The sequence below is a fragment of the Struthio camelus genome, chromosome 6 (assembly GCF_040807025.1).
Source record: "Struthio camelus isolate bStrCam1 chromosome 6, bStrCam1.hap1, whole genome shotgun sequence".
Taxonomy (NCBI): Eukaryota; Metazoa; Chordata; class Aves; order Struthioniformes; family Struthionidae; genus Struthio; species Struthio camelus.
In genome coordinates, this window is record NC_090947.1 from 32,750,032 (window position 1) to 32,771,727 (window position 21,696).

The 21,696-nt window shown below is 42.8% G+C and overlaps 1 protein-coding gene across 1 annotated transcript in view; it reads right to left on the reverse strand.

The window, feature by feature from the left end:
- The window catches only part of TFCP2L1 (transcription factor CP2 like 1), a 40,068-nt gene that overhangs the window by 11,715 nt on the left and 6,657 nt on the right, over positions 1–21,696 (reverse strand). Inside the window, exons 3-10 of the mRNA XM_068949029.1 lie at positions 8,469–8,545; positions 6,739–6,844; positions 6,364–6,470; positions 5,633–5,785; positions 4,367–4,477; positions 2,516–2,607; positions 808–856; positions 617–710 (exon numbers count right to left, since the gene is read on the reverse strand). Of these exons, the coding sequence (XP_068805130.1) occupies positions 617–710; positions 808–856; positions 2,516–2,607; positions 4,367–4,477; positions 5,633–5,785; positions 6,364–6,470; positions 6,739–6,844; positions 8,469–8,545 (789 nt within the window). The remainder of the gene's footprint in view (positions 1–616; positions 711–807; positions 857–2,515; positions 2,608–4,366; positions 4,478–5,632; positions 5,786–6,363; positions 6,471–6,738; positions 6,845–8,468; positions 8,546–21,696) is intronic.

A 21,696-nucleotide genomic window follows, 5' to 3' on the forward strand; every position in this document is an offset into this window, starting at 1 on the left:
CTAAATGGCCCTACTTTTATAAAATCTGCCACGTTCACCAGGTTATTTAAGTGTCTTGCAAGCAGACTGGAAGTCTGAGACAGGCTCCTCAAGGTCTGAAGTTCTTCACCACTTCCCCTTTCTTACCATCTTACTGCTGTTTTCCACTACCTAATAGGAGGGTATGTGAAGACGGAGCCAGACTCTTCTCAAAGGTTCACAGTGACAGGACAAGGGACAGCAGACGGAAGTTGGAACAGGGTAAATACTGATTAGCTCTACAGAGAAGCGTTTTCACTACGGGGGTAGTTAAATATTTGAAGAGGTTGTGGAATCTCTAACTTTGGAGATATTCAAAACTCAGCTGGACAAAGCCCAGAGCAACTTGATCTAATTGGACTTGCTTCAAGCAGGGGGTTGGACCTAATGAACTCAATAAACCCTTCCAACCTAATTTACTCTATGATTTTATGATCTATCTGTCAAATGCTAACTAACCTAAAAACAAAACAACAATCATGCTGGGTAAGACCAACAATCCTATCTAGAGTGGCCAGCAGCAGATGCTCTTCATAAGAAGCATAAGCTGCACTCACAAAACAGAATATGACAAAATATTTGGACTGTTTAAACTCACCCGAGAAACTTGAGAAGAGTCTACAGAATGGAGAAAACCTATTACGATGTAGCCACTGCTGGGCATCTTGAATAGAAGCAGAAGGAAGGAGATGCTACATTGCAAAAAGAATAAGAAGGTCTTGAAATGAACTGTTCACCAGTGTCCTAAAAAAAGAAAAGCACCACATTAACATGATCTCATGTACTTACATCATTGCTGGGAGGCAGGAGCTCCACTTGGTGGGTTGGAGAACTGTTGCTAAAAAAAATTACATAAGGTTGGAAGAGAAAAAACATTATTTTATATTTTACATTGCATTGTCCATCCTCTTCCCCCCTTCTCAATTTGACTTAACTGTTACAAACTGTTACAAGTTTCACACCAACTTGGCAGTTTTCTCTCTTAGTGGCAGTTTTCTCTCTTAGATCAAGGAACACATGCCTAAAGTCTGGGCAAAAAAAAAAAAAAAAAAAAAAAAAAATCACAGCAAAATCCCCCCTCCCCACCCCAATTTGAGCCTTTTGTTGGTCAGCTGAGGTCCTACTCAACACTGAGAGAATAACTGGGTTTCCTTGAACTCATTCAAGCTTTCCATATGGTGACTCACTAATGTTACACCATCTAAGCAAGAAAGTTTTGATTTGCCAACATGGCTGAACTCAAACATTTTATAAGCGACAAAACTAACTAAATCCATTGTCTAATAAAGATTCTTTACAAAAATTGAGTTAAGAAAGGACCTTGTAACATACACCTGGTATTATTTTAAGTGCAGTGAGTTGCTGTTAAACTGTATTAGACCAAAGCATGTTTCTAATAAACCCATCCTCAACATGGGCAGGACTTTAACAAGCAAAGAATTTGTCCAAAGAGTTAATACTCTACCTCTGGAAGAAAAGGTTCAGCAGATCTCTCTGCTAACACCATCTTTGGCCATTTCAGTGTTTGTCCTTATTCATAGGTGTGAAGTCATTCGTTGAAAATTTGTGATATAATCATTCCCCTTTCTCTAACTACCTATTCTTGTGATAGACAGCTTCACTGCATTTCCATTAAAGACACCTGCAGCCCAGGAAACCCACTCTCTAGAGTCAAGAACAGAGAGAGTTCTCATGGACCTCTAGGAAGATAAAAGTTCTGTTCTATCAATTAATTAATGAGCTGTGCAGGAAGCTGACAAGGCTGCAGAGTTCTAGAGGAGGAAAGGAAAGACCTATGCCAAATTCTAAGGGGAAAATGTGTTGCAGGCAGGACTCAAAAGCTACCAAGTGACCTCGGTATGTACTACGGTGGTCAGCTATCATCTGGATGCTCCAGGACCACTTAAATTGCTTCTTTATGATGGCAATATTAATGGATTAAACATGCCTTCTCTCTATCCTTCATTCTCAAATGGCTTCTTAGAATCCAGGCTGTTTTGCTCTAGACAGAACTTCTTTAAAGCCTGTTCAACTCAGAATTCAGCACGATGTCACAAACCATCTCAAGACAGAAAGGAAATAATAAATACCAACCCTGAAAAGGTGCCAAAAGCTGAATAAGGCACCTAACATACTTGTTTGAAGGTACTGTGAATTGCAGAAACAGGGCCTGGTGTGTTCTCTGACGCACAAAGAACAGTAAGAGAAGAAATTCATGGGAGGAATTGGCCTGGTGGTCCTCTGATCCTCTCTTCCCCGCCACCCACATAAGCAGTGGATATATAAACAGTACACTGCATTACAGGGAATTCCTGCCTGGAAGGTCGCAAAGTCTTTGCGGTAAATATTTTCCCCTTTCTAGAAAGGGTGCTGAGAGGTCAGGCTAAAACGGTGCTTGACCTTTTACAAGGTATAAAATATAGGGACACACAAAACACAGATGCACACAAAGGCTACCATATCAACAGGAAAGATAAAGCATTTATTTGTTACATACCCATCTCCAAGGTTGAAGCTGTTTGGAGAACTGTTGTAGCTTGGAGATGGAGCGTTGTTCATTTGATAAGGCACATCTGGCCAGGGAGAGCACTGTTGGAAGAAAGAGAGCAGGGACACTTTCGTAAGGTTGGAAATAAAGGATTTGATTCTCCTTTCATACCACATTCATGCTGTTGCCACACCACTAACTTCAGCTCAGCACTCCTGCTGGGAGGAAGAGACGGGCCATGGCTTTTCTAAGCTGCACTCCAAGCGGGTTGTCAGGGGCCAGATTGATTCCAGTTGTGCATTCCACATTTCTCCCATTTCACAAAGCCTGTCCCCAAATAACACTGGGCCAAAGTGTGCACAGCTGTAAGTCAGAGCAACGCCAGTAAGTCAACTCGGACTGAAGGCAGCAATGACACAGAAATACCCCTGGTCTCAATTATAAATCCCTAATTAAATCCAGAAAAGAGTGACAAATACACTCCAGTGGCATTGCTTCAGGTTTATACCAGTGAAAAAGCAGAATCTGGGCCAGTCTGTTAAAACCTCTAGCTGCTAGCCAAAGAGCTTGAGTTATAAATGGGTATTACATAGAGAAAATTTAAGATAGACAGATGTAAAGCTACTAAAAACCTTCACAAATATAGGTCAAACTCTATACTCCATTAGAGTAGTGTAAAGCCAGAGTAACTCAGCTAAAATTGGTGACTCTCTTCTGGATTGATACCACTGCAATCAGTAGGAGGAGTCTAGCCCTGTGGTACCCCCCCCAATCAAGATCTCAAGAAAACACTCGGTAGTATCCTCGTTTGCAAGGATAAAAAGGAGACAAGCTGTAGCTTTAGAGTTTTATCATCTCCACAAATACAGCACTAGCAAATATTTAACTCTTTAGCAACCCACATTTCCCTGTGCAATATGTCAAAGTGCATCAGAGTTAATAGCAAGAGCTCAGGATCTGCCAGCTCAGTAGAATTAGGTCTGTGTACACAAGAGCCTCATGAGCAACCACCATGTTGAATTAGAAGACATGCTGGTCGCTCCTCCTAACTTGAGGAATATTGGGTGGGAGGGGCTGGATCTCACAAAGAGGAAGTTTGTTTAAATTAAGAAAAAAAAAATTTCATTTTTAGAAGTCCAGCAAGCCACTTCAAAAAACAAGAAATAAACCAAACTACAAAACATTCCTGTAGGGATATGGAACAGCATTTTTAAACTATTGTCTTGAGTCCCTTTGCTTAGCAATTCTGCAACCAATGGTGAGTTTATGCACACATCTTAGTAATGAGTATACAGGGGTGGAGGCACAGAAACACAGGCATCTCAATATCAAAGGATATTCATATTCACAACACAAGATATTCAAGATATTCCTGGAGTATAAGTCAGATGAATCTGAGATCAAGCATGTTATAGTAGCCTCAAAGGCATATTCACAGAAAAACAGATGATTCACAGAAAAACAGTGCTGATTTAAGACGACTGCCCGCTCATCTGTTCAGGTGTCCTAGCTCCAACATGAGCTTGTGCCAGACAGTTCTGAAGAAAATACCTCTTACAACTGGTATCTAAGTACCATGACAAGCGCTCAGGAGTGTGGCAGAAGAGAGAGAAAAATGTTTCTTTTGAACCTAGGCTGTTAATGGCTGGTTTATGTCCCGAAACATAAGAGAGTTTGGCATCTTTTATAAATGTCAACAGTGAGACTTTTTTTTAAATTTCACTCAGCTCTCAATTTCAGTCAGATCTTGGCTTAAGAGTCTCCACAAGACAATCTCCAAGCATCAGTCAGAATGCTTTTCCTCTGAAATCTATTTCCCAATATACTGAAGTGCTACAACATGTGTCTAAAACATTTTACCTCCGTGAGAATGGTTGTCTCATAGGAAGGCTGATACTTCTCCTTCTCTTGGGTGGTCTTCTTCTCCATTTTCTCCCTGTCAGTCTTCTGTTTTCGGTCTGCTCCTTTAGGCTGTAAGCACAAGTACAAGCTTTCCCTTATGCCAAGTATGACAAGTTTGGGGACTGAGACCAACAGATTTTTTCTAATGTGTTCACAAAAGTTTTCTTAAGGATTAGGGAGACTCTGCATAAGGAGTGAGATCAGATCTGTATTTTGCAGATAAAATTTAGTCAAACATCTCTACTGTTTCTATAACTTCCCCTATTAATGACTGTTGCAATTCCAAAATAGGCTGACCATAGTCCTGTGGTGCGATACCAGCTATTTAGACCATAAGCCCCATGAGGTATGCACTTCAACTGAGCTTTATACCATCTTTCCAGGAATGGGAAAGGCACTGGTCAAAGGAGCAAAACTGAAGCAGAAGACCCTTTGAGAAAATGGGCCTATGAAAAACCTGTTAAGTGGTACAAGTACGCTGTTCAACGATTAGGAGGTTCAGGAACGAACATCAGCATTTTTCTCTCCACCAGGTAGCATGGAGGGGAACTCTGCTACACCAAGCAGAGATTTTAAGGTCTCAAAGCCATGCTCTCACTGTTCCTGGAGGATTCAATCAAAGAACCTGGAGATGCCCATTCTGTATTGATTGCCTAGGAGCACGGAAACACAGTGGATACCCCAAATACTACCAGCGTAATATGTTGGCTCAGAATGCCTTAAACCAATAGCCTCTATATTCCTGAGAAACTGGATCATATTTTGTACGGTTTGTAATACTCGTCATCTTCAAAGGGCACAAACAAGTGAAGGGAAATGCCTTCTGGAGACTACTTGTCTGTATTCCACAGAAATCTGTTTTGTGCACTGATGTCTCTCAGATGGGTTTTCACTCCAATCAACGGCAGTTTGGAAATTTGTTTGTTTTGTTTTAAGACATCCACGCAGCCCAGATCTCAGTATTTTTACAGTGTTCAAGGCACAACGGACTGGCATCGGTCTGAGTGTGGCACTTGTGTCAATCGAATTTAACTAGATTTGCTGGGCAGTTCAGAGCTTACGTTGCTTTGGGCATAGAAGTTCTGTATAAGATTTTAAGCATATCTACTTTAAAGTCTTTGTTCTTTTACACTACGGTTTGCATCACTCCTACAAATATTTTAAAAACTCTGCATGTTCCCGTGTCTTAATCTTGTTGATGACAAAGCCAAAACTACCTCATACCTTGAACACTTTGATCTGGCAGCTTGCAGAATGCAAGTGTTCTGTGTATTCACCATTTTCATTCTGTTTAAAGGTGTCGATTTGCACCCGGAAGGGCACCCCTTTCTCTCCTCCATGTTTCCGTGGAGTAAATTCTGTGCTGATGCAATGTACCTGGCAAAACAAAAGCTGTGCTTATCTCTGGAGACAGTCTGAAGCTGCACAAATCTAAATTTTAGATTCCCTGAACTTAGAGACTTCCTGAACATAGGAGTTTTTGGCTCCTCCCTAGAAACTAAAAGAGGCAGAAGAGTTGAAAATGTTTTCCCTTCTGTTTCTCAGGACAAAACACTTAGAAGAGCAAGGAGCCTGGAGAAAAACAGTGCATAAGGAAAAGCATCCTTTAACTTAACTAAATCCCACACAGATACTTGGTATTTGGGTTTAGACATGCTCAAGAGAAAGGAAAGCAAGCAAAACTAACAGGTTGTGAACAGTTTCCCCCAGACAAAGCCCATGCTTAGAAAGCAACATCGACGTTTTAAACACAGATTTTCCCTAGCTTTGATAATGGACCTTTCCCCAAAGCTAGGCTGGTTTAGCAAGTATCCTACAAACTAGTTATACTTGCTTGTCACTTGAGGTTGAGTATTATCATCTCTCTTCCTCATGTTCTGTCTACTTTAAATTTCCAGATCTCTGTAAGGTATCTCACTATTGTATTTACTGCAAGAACACAACCTATTTCTTACTTGAATGAATGCTGAGGCTCTCTTTGATGGATCCCACAGAAATTCAACAGTATTCAACTGGGTTGGGCTGGCCCTGGGATCCAAGATACCAACTGACAGTGGAATATCTGTAGAAGAAAACCCCTAAAATTTTAAAAATATTAAATTGAAGAAGAGAAAGCATTTCATACAATTACAAGATGCACGTGAAAAGTCAAGCCACCAATGACACATCTATTTGGGATCTATGCTGCTATGAATCTCCTTCCCCCTCTAAAGACATACAGGTTTCCTAAGAAAGCAAGGTATAAAATACCTACACATGCACACACACCACACATCATTCAGCATCTGGCTTCCAAACACTACACGGGAACCATAATGAAATATTCTCACCTATATCAAGGATGCGGTCCCCAGGCCGACTCCACCTCCAGCCCTCTAGTTGTTGATGTTCTGTGTACTGCAGGCGTCGATCGTGGAAAACTACACGAATTATGCTCTGTTAAAAGAAGACAGCAAGATGAACAAAGTGATCCAGAGGCCCTTCTCTCGAGATGACTTTGGTTTTCCAGTGTAAAAGCAAAAAGAAGCTGATCTGTTCCTCCTACACGTTTCTCACCCCCATTCATGAGGGGAGCAGAGGGTCCCCCTAAGAGACCCATCACCATGTTTTGTCAAACTCCTAAGGGACCACTGAGTGAAGGAGGAACACTCTTCCCCTTTGCAGGGCATGTCTATGCTGCACAATACAGCCCTGTACAATTTTCTGGGATTCGGTCTGGAAGCACTATAGCTATGTCCACCTTATCTTAGGTTTCACGCTATGTGAACATCACTATACTGCCTCCACACCCACAGTGGCTCTCATGCAGGGCATACTTAATGTGTCTGCACCATGTCCCAGCCCCAGTATCTCCTACTCGGATTAGCAAATGTGAAAGCCAGCTCATCTGTCTCTGCATCGATGGAGCTGACATGCCCAGATACCTTGTCAGTGGGAATTAAACTTGACTCCAGCCATTAATGGCCAGTCATTGACATTGGATTTGACCCAATGTAGATGAATGAGTAAAGAATAGGAAAGCTTCTGCAGCAGGAGAATTTTCATCTGTGGCCTGCAAAGGTGCAGCCATATCAATAACTGGCAACAAAAAGCTGGAATAAGGGCAATCCCCAGCGCAGACAAAGTCAAAAAGTAACCCTAATATAGGCTTTTTTATATTCAGAGTGCTACGCTAGCACGAGTTAATGACCCCTCACCTCCCAGTTTCTGAAGTCCATGCTCCTACTGGGGACTTCCATACCAAATGAGAGCGAGCAATTTTTGCCAATGAACCAGAGAAAGGCCCAAAGCAAACCCTAGCTTCAAGAAGCAAGCAAGCCACAGAGGGAACACCTGCAAAATCGGAATCCAAATCCACATGCTCCCTGAAATGGGCCAAAATACAGATGTGGAACTGCCTGAACTTGGAAAATATTTGCAATTCAGATCGGAATCCAAATTTTGCAACTGGTCCTCACTTCTCAAAAGATATCCTGAGGCAGAACAACGAAGAATTTGGGAGAGGAAGGCTTGAAGGCTGGATCCAGAACCAAGATCTAGATCCGCCTTTTGAATTTGAACTGTTTTGGAAAAAACTATCCCCAGAACCAAAAAACGAAGAACTTGGGATCATGTTCAGTATGTTCAAAATTAAATCCATTACCAAAGTAAACTGGAGCTATGCGGAAACTGTGTGGCAGAATGATGTAAACGTCAGGGTTCTCCTTGTGACACGTACCTCAACACAGACGTGTTGCTTGGGTTAAGAAGGGAGACAAGCCTGCCTCTCAGTAGTTTTGACCATATTCATCTTTGAACTTTGGGATTCCCCTGAACCCAATATTCACAGTGAAACTCTGGGGTCATGATCACAATCAAAATAAAGGTTCCCCTGAAGCACTGTAAAGCCAAGCTGCATAGTCCCATGAAACTCTAGCACTCAGAAGTAATTCCATCAGCCCTGCTCCCATTAAAAACAATGGCAAAGTATTCTCCATTGTCTCAGTGTGAGCAAGGTCAGGCCCTTCATTAGAGGCTGTATGTAGTAGCAGGAAGAAAAGAAATCTATATTTCTCCTTACCTTTACATATTTTGTGTTTAAATCTTGAAACTCTCCCAATTTCCTATTCTCAAGTAGACGGATTTCATAAGACTGACCTAGAGTTTAAGGAAACATTTCCAAGGTGTTTAATATGTTGTAGCAACGAGAGAGTCATGCTGGCATTTATGTGGCTAATAAAGTATACGTTTGATCAGGGAAAGCTCATTTTTGGCAACACAATGCGTTTGTCCCAGTCATTGAGTAGGCACTAAACACATCAGAAATCTGAGGGGAAGGTTCATCTTTCGGCTGCTAAAAGCACTCAGTTAGACACTGATCACAGTCTGTGCTACAGATGTCTGGTCACCTTTCAGAAAGTCACCAAGGTTTTCCAGGCCTTTGTTCCCCCGCGTCCAAAGGCCATAACAGCACTTCCTTTGTCTGTCCCTTATACTTAAGCTGAAGTTGTGTGAAGAGCTCCTGGCACGAAGGTCTAGGCACTACTCTGTCAAGGAGAGCAATTTGGGCCAAATCTCACCTTCCTCAGGGAGCAGCCAGGTCAGTAAGGCTTTTGGATGAACCGGAAATACAAGATTTGTTCATAACACCTTGAATGTGGCCTTCCAGTACACAAACATCACTTCAGACACTAGCGTAGAACCAGCAACAGATATTACAATAGGTACAAGGATCGCTACCTATTATTGGGAGTCAAAATCAAACACCCCATCAACAGCAACCACCTCTGTATAAAGAATTTAGCCACTTCATTAGAATTTAAACAACTGGTTTATGAAATAACATCTCCATCCAAGGCTGACAGTAGACAAAGACGACTTTAGTTCCAATGCTTTATGCACAAATGGCTAAGACAGCACAAAAGCTTGTTGTATAGGACCACCTCTGTAAAATAAACCTAGAGCTGGTACAGAGGCAGGACAGGAACATTATGATTAATGGAGTATATGTATACCTAATAGCTAGTTTTTCTAGTTCATTTTGCCTCCTCCTTTTACTGAAAAATGTACAGATAAAACAAGTCAGGCACCAAAAGGGAGATCAGTTTAGATTTTCTGGCTCAACCAGTATCTCCTCAGAACCGGCCCGGCAGAAAACTGCAAAGCAGATATATCTCCCTCTAAGCAGCTGCTACCAGCAGAGACAAAAAATGCTACATTTCTGGATCTGGATATAGAAAGAGAAGACTTGTGACAGCAGATGCATCAGAAGGGCATTTCATTTCAGTCAGATTCTCCCTTGGGAATCCCAGCTCTTCCGGTTGCCCATATGAGTACGGATTATATATAGCGCTACAGCACAGGGCTAACTGTGCTTATTCAGCTGGCTGGGGTGGGGGGAAGGACGAGAGGGGCCATATTGAAGCCTCCAATGTTTGCACAACACTCCTCCTGATGACAATAGGAGCTCTGCAAACAGGAAATGACCCTTGAATCCAGCAATTGGCTTAGGAGGTGAGGAGGGGCATGAAGTACCAACTTAAGCACTAGAAACATGCACATTATCTTAACCCATTTCTTTGCATCACAGTAAAACAAGATAAAAACAATGTCCTTCCTTTGGAAATTGCTGGACAACAAAAGTGGACTTTGTTAAACCACAGCCTTGAAATTGAGGTCTTCACACTTCCACTCAAGGGACACCCTGACATTCCTGCTGATCCAGGTTAATATTACTCACTTAGCAATTTTAAGAGATGTACATCTCTCCCCACATAACCAATGCTGTTGTATCAGCAGAGAAAAGACCAGGATCAGGTTCACAGAATTGGTCATAGCTAGCTACGTTGTTTATAATTGATAACGTTCGGATCGAAGCAGATTTTGGCAAAGCCATTTGAAGAACTTGGCTGCTTCAATGGCTCGGGTTGGGGACAGAGTTCACCAGCAACACAGAGAGATACAGTTCACTGTGTCAAATAAATTTATCCAGACAAGCATCTCCTGCACTTAGAGATCTTTCCCAAGCAAATATTAGGCTAACTGATCATTACAGAAAATTAGTTTCGGATTTGAGACCATGAGCTTCCAAGAGGTAGCAGAATACGTGTATGCCAGGACTCAGACAGGGAAACAGGGACAGCGAAGTTTCGTGACACGCCAAATGCTACACAGTAAGGCAATGGTAGAGGCACAAGCACTTTCAGTCATTCACCAAGTATCTCAGCGCTTAACAGTTTGTTGGGATACCTTTGTGCTCTTACTTACTCCTACTCTTTGGGCAGTCTGATTTGCCTATTTGTACTTTGTACGAGACAAAATAGAATAATGGGCATAAAAAACATTGGCTCCTTCAAACTGAAATCAAGCCCTAGGAGACTCTGCAGCACATATCTTCCCACCACGCGCATGGGACAGGAACACCGTAACATGCAGACAATAGGTACCACACACCTCATCCTGACTAGAGTTTTTCCACTTGGATCGAGTTAGAAACAGATTCTGCCCACTGGTAAAAAAGACACTGTTGTGGAGACACAGTTAATATTAAATGAAAAGCCAAAGAGGAAATAAAATGCTTTGATGAAAGATATATAGGTCATGTGATGTAAGCCTTAGTTTAAACCATGAAAAACCTTATTCAATATGGTATTTTATAATAACTGCTTCCCCTTTACCTCTGAATGTTTAACACCAATTCCCACACAGAATGGCGATCAAAACAAGACTGTTCCCAAGCAAACTTCATAAATAAGCCGTTTATTTCTCCTTCCACGGAACTTTGTGAGTGAGGAAAATTTGGTCCCAATTCCTCACCGTTTATAACCATATAGACAATGTTTATAACCGTATAGACAACGTTTCAGTATCAAGTTTTAAAAATTCTCCTCCCTACAACTTATTCCATTCATTGCTCCATGGCTAATGTTACCCAGTAATTCCTTGGCGTAGCACGGACAGGGACAGGGTTCAGATATTTGTGCTTCTATAGTACTGAGCTGTTTCACCAACAGTGAAGCACCTGAAACGGTGAATGACAATGCCAACCTCATCATTATAAAAACTGCAGAAAAAAAATACCCGAAGAATCAGGACTTGGATGCTTGAGGACAAGACCCCTTTCTAAAACAAGGGTAAAAATAGTGACTTAGTCTGCAGAAAGATGAACTCCCATTGACTCCAAGGAGGGCTAAGAAGTCACTAAAAACTGATATACAGATCATCTATGAACTCTGCGCCTCACTGACGCAAACTAACAGGCATAGACTGACAATTTTCTGTGCCAACTGAATCAGTAAAAGATCCTTCTGTTACTCAGGTATTTCAATCTGCAAAGAAATGTGGTTGCAAAAGTGTGACTGAAACAAACCCTACTTCCAATTCCCTGGACAGACTGCAACTGGCTAAGCCCAAAATATGCAGCTGAAAAATAAGAATTCCCCTATAACAAGTTTTTCCATCTGCCACCTTCATTAATACAAATTTTACTAAATATTCCCAAGTCAAAGCTTGTTGGCACAGACAGAGATAGAGGGTACCGATTCCGAGACCTACTGCCATGATTTCAGTCAAATAGTCTGACTTTGACCAGGGCACTGGCTAGTCCCCCGCTGGCAAGGGTTTAACATCCACTGGGCTTTGGCCTGACTACCCGAACTGCTAGCAGGAAGAGTCCAAAATAAATATCTGTGGCAACTGAGAGCAGCAGTGGCAGTTTCACAGCAATCTTCCTTCACCAGGATGCTATTCAAAATTGTTCAGCATTAGTCTTAAACCCAGTGTTACAGGACAGTTGAAACCGTTTTCTTCCCTGCCGTCAACATCTGCTATAGCCGCGCTACCAGAAGCAACAGGGGTTCAAGACAGCCCCAAATTTGGTGACCCACTTGGTCTCAGGTCATGTTGTAATATTAGACGCATATATACAAGGGCACCTAAAGCCTGGTATCGGCATCTTTATCACTACCTGAAATAAAGAGGACATTTTGCAGGCAAATCCCCAACACAGCTAAGGCCAAAGCAGAAGCAGTCTGCTGTCTGCAAAGCAGTCCCACCTGCCTGTTTGACCCAGTGCTCCACTTACGCAGAACTTGCCATAACCCTTCTTCTCTCCCTCCGGCAGGGAACAGAATGGTAATAAATGTTTGGATAGCCACATTAAATTCCTAAGATGCAATGTGTCTCCCAGCTTCACTGAGAGCTTTAGGGGCACCAGTAAAAATCTGGGCAGGTAATTAATGATACGCTATAATTTGTATCTTGAAGAGACAGCTCCTGAACAACAGCAAATTTATGCAATCACCTCTTAGGCCAGACTTTGAGCAACTCTGCTTTACAAACAAGAGTAGTGTCCAGCAAAACAGTAACCACCCAGAGGACCACAGAGTTCCTGCTTGCTGATTCATAAAGCAATTGCATCTATTTTAAAGAGGATTTATAGACTGTTTACTTTTTAAACTTTTATTGACTTTAGCAATTAACGCACGTTAAGTGCAGGTATGGCCACTTGTTAGTTTTGGGACAAAAGAAATGAAAGCCAGTAATTTGCTACAGATGGCAAATAATTTAGTTCACCACAAGAACACTTTCACACCCTCAAAAGGCATACCCCCTAACAGTTCAACTAATTTCCATTGCTGGAATTCAGTCAACTATCAGTAATTATGGGCAACTTCTGATCTTAAAAGATGATCATTATTTTAAAGTCTATGTTACATTTTGCTCAAAGGCTATTTACCACACAACCACAATATCCAGCTTTCTTTTTTGTTGTGGTGTTACATTTCAAGGGCCTCTTACGCCACATGCTATGTGGCCTTCTACACAATACACCGATACGATACGCTAATCTCTAATTAGGATGTTGATGTTCCAGATCAATATACCAATGACTAAGGCCTTACTTGATCTAGTCAAGCAGCTGGCTTGGCTTGCCTTTCCAGCAATTAAATCCCAATTACATACTAAAAAATTGCAGTGGACCGAAAAAAAATAACTGAGGGTCCTCTTTCTCAGAATGGATCCACACAACACTAGACAGAACCACCCTGGAAACTGTTTGATTATTAAGCTAGGCTGACCAATAAAAATTCCATTTAGCAACTTTATATGGACATCCTAAAGAGCGCGCAGATAAAGGCAAAAGAATGTTGACAGTTGAATGCAGCATACAGAAGGAGGGGGAGGAAAAAAAAGAAAGGACCCAAGCACACCTCGAAGACAGGGGGATCACCTTTTAAACAGCCAAATGCAACTATTCAGGGCATCAACCACTCAGAAAGATTTTTCTGACACAAAAGATTGATGAAACCACCATGTAAACAGGCAAGAGTGACAAAACTGGCATCTGATCTTGCACACTTGATTGTCCACACCTTTTTAGCCAGAAAAAAGGAAAAATAAAACTCATTACAAGACTTGCCGAGCTAGCCCACCCATGGGCACTCTGCAGGATAAGTAGCAAGGGCAGAATCCTACCTTCCAGGCCATTCTGCAGTTGCCTACTGCAGCCCCATTTGATAAGATGCAGTAAGAGATGTTTATCCAGTGGATATTATGAATTCACCAGCTACACAATAGGCCACCCTGAAAGCTGCTGGTATGCTAGGAGCATGGAAATCCTGCAAAGGACCAACTGTGGGCCAGGAAATGCAAAACAAACATAAGAGTCATCCTGACATGCCAGATCAATTGTCCATCTTGCCCCATATCGCATCTTCAACAGCAGCCGGCTTTCAAGTGTTTAGGGATGGAGCAGAAGAAATATGGGCTGACTACAGTGAGTCTTCTCCTGGCCATACGCTCACGGTTTCTGGCATTCAGTGTTTATTAGGGAACCTTTAGGCTGTACCCGTATCAAGCTGCACAGTCATGACCAATGGACACAAATTCCTCTTGTATGAACTCCTGAACTTGCTCATACTATGGCAATGAGTACCATAATTTAAACATGCCTTGCTTTAGTATTTGCAGTCTGACCCACCCCTATGGTTACCTCCATCCTGTTTCCCTCTGCAGCAAAGCTACTTTGGCTCCATTATGCTTAAGGTACCCATCTGAATCCAATACCAAAGCCACAGAGAAGTCCCTAATGGCCCTACTTGCCATTACCACCAGGGTAGCAAGACTGCAGGAACGTGCAAGACCAATTCAACTACTATTCTACTAATTCTACTCCCACACCATAGAGCCACTCTGTCATCATGTCTCTCCCAATATTTCGCCTCCTTTTACAATCCACCCCCATCTCTGAGGAGGGGTTCTTTCTCCCCTTCTTTCTCTTTCTCTGCCTCTTTCTTGTGGAAAAGCTAAACGCATGCCTCAGAGTCAAGTTCACTGGAGGAAAAGCTCAGCTCGTTTACTGTATGAACATTTGGCTGAGCCCTAGTCTTCACAGACTTTTGAAGACAGTCCATTTTACAGCGGTGACACATCATAGCTAACAGGCATCAACAGAAACACTCCTCATTTACAGTGATCTCCACTCAAAAGAGAGGGGGATGTATATTTAATTCCTTCAAGACTACAGTCTAACTTTGAATTATGGACTCAAAACCAGATAGCAGACATAGAAACACTTTCCGTTGCTAAGTTCACTGTGTGCACTTGGTCTTCTTTCGCATACACCTCCCCCCAGTGTGGTATAGGTTTTGACTTTCAGTACAAGTTTATTGGCAAAGGAATGATGGACTTCTGATGGAAAGCTGAAAGCATGTCTGCCCTGTGAAAAATAACTTCTTCCTGTATTTCCACTTCTACAGCATGAAGAAACACTTGAAACACCCAGGACTATCTGGCTCATGTCTGTCCAGCTCAGAATATCTCAGTCCCCTCTGTGTAAGTAAAAAATACCGACTCTTTCTAGTTTCAACCTGTTCTGAGTCAATTTGGACAACAAGTTTTATAGCTCTGCAAGAATAACTTCGTGTGTAATATTTACTTGAGTTTCAGATAACTAAGAATGGTCCCTGGGTGAGCGTGCTGAAGAAGGGAGGGAGAACTGCTCAGTACTATTCCTGACTCTGTCATCAGCTCCTTCAATTGCCCTCAGGTTCCTCCACCACATTTCTGCAATGATAAACCAGGAGAAAGGAAGCCCCACTCCTGTATCTGGCTGCTCAGCTAAGTTCATCTAAGACAGGGATAGCCTGACGAAGTCTGCATGCTACCTGACATGCAGGCTGTTGTGCTTCTCCAAATTAAGACCTAAGCAATACTGAGGCCTAGGGGAAAAGTAAGGTCCTCCTTCCTCTGACCCACTACCCCATTATGCCAATCATTTGAGGGAGTCCGTTCAGAGACACGTGGTATTTGTCAAGTTCAGGTTGCCCAAAAACCTTTTATACCATCTGATCAGTACTCAGACCTCTGACAAAGAGGTATGGTAGAATGCTCAAGTAGTGTTACAGAAGGAGCAGAGCTGTTGCGTTTCTTTTCAGGAGAATTACACTTTCTTCTCATCAGAACTAAACTGCTTGAAAACCAGCAGTGATGTGGTCCTGCCCCAGAGCATCTCTATTCTGATGAGATTCCCAACACCAAAGCCCTTCACTTGGCTAAGAAGGCCCAAAATAAAGAACACAAGTCAGTGCCTACTACACAGCAGTTGAGAAGATGTGATTGACAATTCTACCATCAAACCAGACTGTAACTTTGACACGTCACAAATGTGACACCAAGCTAGGACTAGAGGAATCTCACTGCTCAAATATTTACTGTCTAGTTTCAGGAACACATAATAAATGCATGGTAAGAAGTAAAGGAAAAGAAAGGGGCCTTTTCCAGGCTCTTTGCAGATAAGATATCATATATTACCCCTATATAAACAGCTAACCACGTCAGAATGCAGTACTGTCCTAAATGTGGTCTTTAGGACACTGCAAGTTAGGAAGAGCTAATTGGAAAACTTCCATATCCTTTCAGATTCATGAGTACATTGATAGAGACATCAAACGTTGTTGAAACACAGGTAAAAAATTCACTATCAAAATTATAGGCGTTTCAAAGTAGATATGGAAATGGGGAAGATAAAAAAGTGGCATGAAATATTAGGAAAAAACTTTGCCGATATTTTCTTACTTCTCACTAAACTCGGGGCAACTGCTGAGCTTCCTTCCACTTCCTTCCTTTACGGATATTGAAGATTCATGGAAGCGGGAGAATAAAATGCAGTCTGTGGGCTTCCAGTGGGAGTTTTGTACAGGGCAGAATCCAGCAAGTTCACATTCCCATTTGAATTTCATCCAGATGCCAGCAACAGAAGAAGTGATTACAAAAAGAGCAGAAAACAGCCTCTTGATTAAAAGACAACTGAGATTCTAGCTTCCTAGGGTCAACAGAAATCAGATGCTCTACTTATGCAGAGGTGCCCTGTCATCTGAAGCAAGATTCATAATGAGCTTAGGGATGGTGTGGTTTGGAGACAGGATTGTTTATCCTGGGGCTGCCAAGTGAAGACAGAGCTGCCAAGTGTATCGGGAAGTTGCTGCTAGCACAATTAATAATCCCAGCTAAGGCATCAGCACCTATTCAGAGCTGTCTTCCAAGTCAGGTAGGAAACAAATTCCTTCTCCAAAGATGAAGAGAATCAAAAATTCCAAATAGCTTGTCTCGGCAAGGAGAAAGACAAGCCAGCTTTGTTAGCCACTTCTTGAAGCTACCTAAAACCAGGAGCTGACTGAAAAGGGTCAAGGAGCAGTAGGACACCCCACAGCGATCAGGGATCAAGGTAGCATAGATGGTTAGTCACCAGGGAGCACCTGATGTTTACACCCTCACGCAAAGTCATTTTTGTGCCCATGATCCCAGACAACTGTAGAGCCCATGTTCACAAAGGAGAGGCCACAGGCAGCAGAGGCCCTTGGAATACCAGGAGCCTGCCACTAATGACAAAGATTATTAGGAAAAGAGGCAGTTCTTAGTATGGGACAATGCAAATATGTCCCTGCAAACAGAGCTATAATTAAACCGGAAGCACACCCAGTCAGAGCTGGTCACTCAGCCTTCTCTACACTTCATTTAGGCACATAAAAAATTGTTCCAGGAAAACTACAAACAGTCAGACAGTTGTGACCCCATAAAAACTCAATTACGTATGAGTTAACGTCAATACAAAACAGCTTTTTTTCATTTACTGTAAATCTCAGTGTTTAAAACTAGGCTCTCTGGCTGCAGAAGATTAGATGGCTGGATTTGAACTTTAGACTTTTTAAGAGAGGCAAAGGTTCTCTTTTGCCTTCTTCTGCTATAATTAATTTCATCTCCTACTCAGGCAATTAGCAAGTCAGCTTCAAAACCTCTTCTTCAGGTGCTCATTGCCCTGTGCTTTCTGTGCCTTTCTTTGCAAGAGAAAGCAGAACATGTCTGTAGCGAGCTCACGTAGGACAACAGCTAGCAGTTTTTAAACACAGCAGAGTTTCAAGTGTACCAGTTCATGCAAACCTGTCTTGAGCCTGCATGTGATACATGTCTTTGCATTTGAGGACTTTGATTTTGGGCTTTCATTCAGGAGCGGCACAAATTCAAATTATGTCTATTGTTGCTTCATTAGGCATCTGTTGCTAATGCACCACTACAGCAATGCTCTCAATACCATCACAGGTCTTCTCGGATGTTAGCAGTTTTCTCTCAAGGTTTGGGTTTTTGGCCCGTTTTCTGAACTGTCTAGGACTGGCAATAAAGATAACTCTTGGAAGACACCGTAAAGCAGAGATGGCCAGCCCTCCCTAACCCTAACCAGCTATATACTAAAATCCTCACGTGGCTGAGAACCACAAGACACATACCACAGATTTGGGGAGCTGAACAGAGCCCAGGAAAACTGTATTTACAAGTAGGTGATGGCTGGTTATTCTGAAGTGCCATTAGTGCGGCAGGGCTGGGTCTGGCACACAGCTAGCTCCCAGTGACCCACTGCCATCAGCCTTAACAACCCTCTGTTCAGAATAATTCAGATCTCTGGCTCTGAGCCAACCCAACACTGCTCATGAAACAAAATCATGACTTGAATAGCTCACAGTCCACATGTAGCTCTAGAGCTACAAGCCGATCCTCTTAGGGCAATAATAATCGCTTTTTTTTTTTTTTTTTTAAGATTTATTTTATTTCCTCACATTTATTGGCATTCCAGTCTGCTGTGCAGTGCTCCTCTCCTCTGCATTCCTCCTACTGCAATTTCTGGAACCACCTTCATTGCTCCTATTTCTGCCCGTGTTTGAAGCTAGTTTCAACCAGCCATGGTCAAACCACACCCCACATGGCTGCAGACCATGGAACATGCAACTGCATCAAGACCTCTTGCTAACGCAGTGGTTTCCAATATGGTTGCTGGTTGATTGTTTGTCTGAAAATCCCTATCCACAAGAGACACTGAAATAGTGCTAAAAGGCAGGCTAGTTCCAAAAACGTTAGGCGATGTTTCTGCTGCAGACTTCTGGACAGTGTAGCTCTGTCAACAGATGTCAACAGACGCTATCCTTGACCAAAGGAACAATGTCGGCAGCAACTCCTAAAGCGTCCTAAGGAGAGAGCACCTTAATCAGTTTCCTGGACTGAAGAGGGAGTGGTTTTAGGACACTAACGCGCCTATACTTTGTCCTGTAAGGTGAGTAACCCTACTGAAGTCCAGTAAGGCTCTCTCAATGGAGGAACTGCCTTAAGGATTAGCAAACTAAGATCATGTTCAATTCAGGCTAACAGGGTGCTGAGTCCAGTTTCCCAAGGAATGTGGGAAGGCAGGGGGGAAAGAGACCAGGAAAGACAAGTGCAATGAGTCAGTCTTTGGAACTCAAGCTAAGGGTTCAACTCTACTTACTTGATTTACAGGCTCATTCTAGAGTTGCAGACAGTGAGTATTCAGGGTTTCAAACTGGAGTAGATAAGCTTGGGAGCCTACCACTGCTGGATGTCCTCAAGTCAACTTAGCATAAGAAAGGAACTAATTCCCTTATGTTCCCTCAGAAATGCCTCGTCTGCCCTTTGCCGAACACACAGGCCTCCCCTGTTCGGGAATCCTCTTGGATTTTCTCCTTCACACTCATGGACATGAGTCCAGGCCAAAGGCCTCTAATCTCTCTGTGTCTGTCCAGCAAAAAGCAAGACTCATTAGAAGTCATCACGTGCCACAGACCTGGGGCACCTCTCCCATTTGTACAAGAACCTGGCCACTGGACAGCCCTTCTTACCAGCCAGCTGTATGAAACTTTCACACCTAGGTTGAATCACTCCACTGGAATCTCTCCAAAGGAACCTCTCCTTTCTTGCATGCTGTTCTGTACGTGGAATATCTCCTGAGCTGGTCCACTCACCAACCGCTCACCATCATATGTGGAGGTGTGAGCGAGTGTTTCAGTGCAGGGAGCGTAACTGTTTCACAGTGACAAAAGGTCAGCTACTGAGTGCTGAAAAGCTTGAGTAAGGAATGCATGTTTGGATAGGAGGTGGCAAGAGTCACCCAAACAGCCAGGAAGTAAACACCAAATCCTATCTTCATGATTAGGGAAAGTAATTGCACTGGATGTCAACTGCTTTGTCAAATAGGGGCAGCCGCTGTTTCTTTGTGGCTGTGTTACTAAGAGTTAGCTCTCAACCAACTGAGACGTGGCATAAATCAGCATAAGGTGGTAAGTTACAGGAATAGTCTAAACCTCTTCATGAGTTGGCAATGACACTGCAGCTTGGTCAGAGCACGCTGAAGTCAATCAGTTCTTCTGCCATGCCACGACTACGGCATGCTGAAACAGCTCCTGAGGCTTAGGCTGCCTTGAGGTCAGTCCCTTCAAGTACCTTCTCGGGCTTAAAAGCCTTACTCAAGGCCACTCTATAGCACAAGCTCCTTAACAGCTATGCAAACTCTGGAGAGCACATGAAAGGAAACTGTCATTTTTAAAGTAAGCCTCACACAATATAATTCTGTTAATGTGATAAATTGTCTGACACTTGGAGCCTTTAAATTAAGACTTGTATTTCAGTAAGATGTGCTCTAGCTCAGCTAGGACATCTGAGATCAGTGTGGCAGCGCCTGGGAGGTATTCTCCGGGTTGTGTTGAACTGGTCATACTAAACAGTTGTAACACTCCCCTCTGGCTTTAGAGGAGGGAGGGGGGAAATACTTACACAACAGGTACCTACTGAGAAACTATATGGCTCAGGAATCAAAAGGGATTTGCACAGAGATATTTTTCCAAAACCAAAAGGGAATTTGATTCAAATATTTTAAACTTTTGCTTTTAAACAGACACGTCCTACTTTTTATTCCAGAAGGTCAATGCATGAGGAACACACTTTTGTCACAGATGTCATGAAAAAGACTATTTAGAAATACCTTTTATATAGGATTCATAAAATAATAAACTCTAAGCAAAATGAGTGGATACCTGCCAATTCCAAAGAACTCTGTGCTGGGACTGCAAGGCAAATCCACAGGGCAACATCCTCACTGATACTCCAACAACAGAAATAAGACACTCCCCCCCTCCCCCTGCCAACCCTGACCACAGCTGGTTAAAATCCGTTCCCAATATCCTCTTTTCTTCATCTCTGTAAGTACCCTCAATGAACACACAAGCTTCTCACTGTAGGAAATATCCATATGGGAGCAGACTCTAGTGCCTTCTTCCTAACTAGCACAGACAAGGGATTTTTGTCTAAGGGATATAGTATCAAGATATACCTACAGGTCAGGTGAACTTAGAAGCAAGTCTTGCCCTGCTACTGGAAAGGGTAAACGTTGAGAGCAGGAGTGTCTGCTGCCAGTACAGATTCTGAAGCAACCTGTTAAGAGTGAGGAAGAATAGCTTTTAAAGTAGGGGCACTGCAGCATCTCAAGGGGGGAGGAGAAGGAACACTACACACAAGGAGTCCAGTATTTAAGCAGTACTTTGAATTTCAAGAGGATCTCAAAGAAGCCCAGAGGATATCAGTGTAAGGAAGATGATTCATTGCTTGCGAGCTTAAAGGAATGAGCAGGGGATGGTGCTGAGAGGGTGGCAGGCAGATGTGAAGCTCCTGCCAAAAACAGAGAGCAGGAACAGTGTGAGCCTTTAAACTGCCAGGAGATGCACCACCTTTTACCACTAACCACCCCAAAGACCCTGAGGGAAAGGTGGTGGTGCTGGTTCAACTGCTGTTGTCTTTCCGTGGTGGATGGAGAGTCCACTTCTCCTCCAAGTCCATTCCCAACTCTGTCCCAACGCATGGCTCCTAACAGCCTCATCCCTGCTTCGTTCCTCCAGGCCTGTCCAGCCTAATGCTCTCCAGGACATGTTCTGCAAGGGCATATCCCCACCTTCCCCTTCAGGACTTCTCTAAAT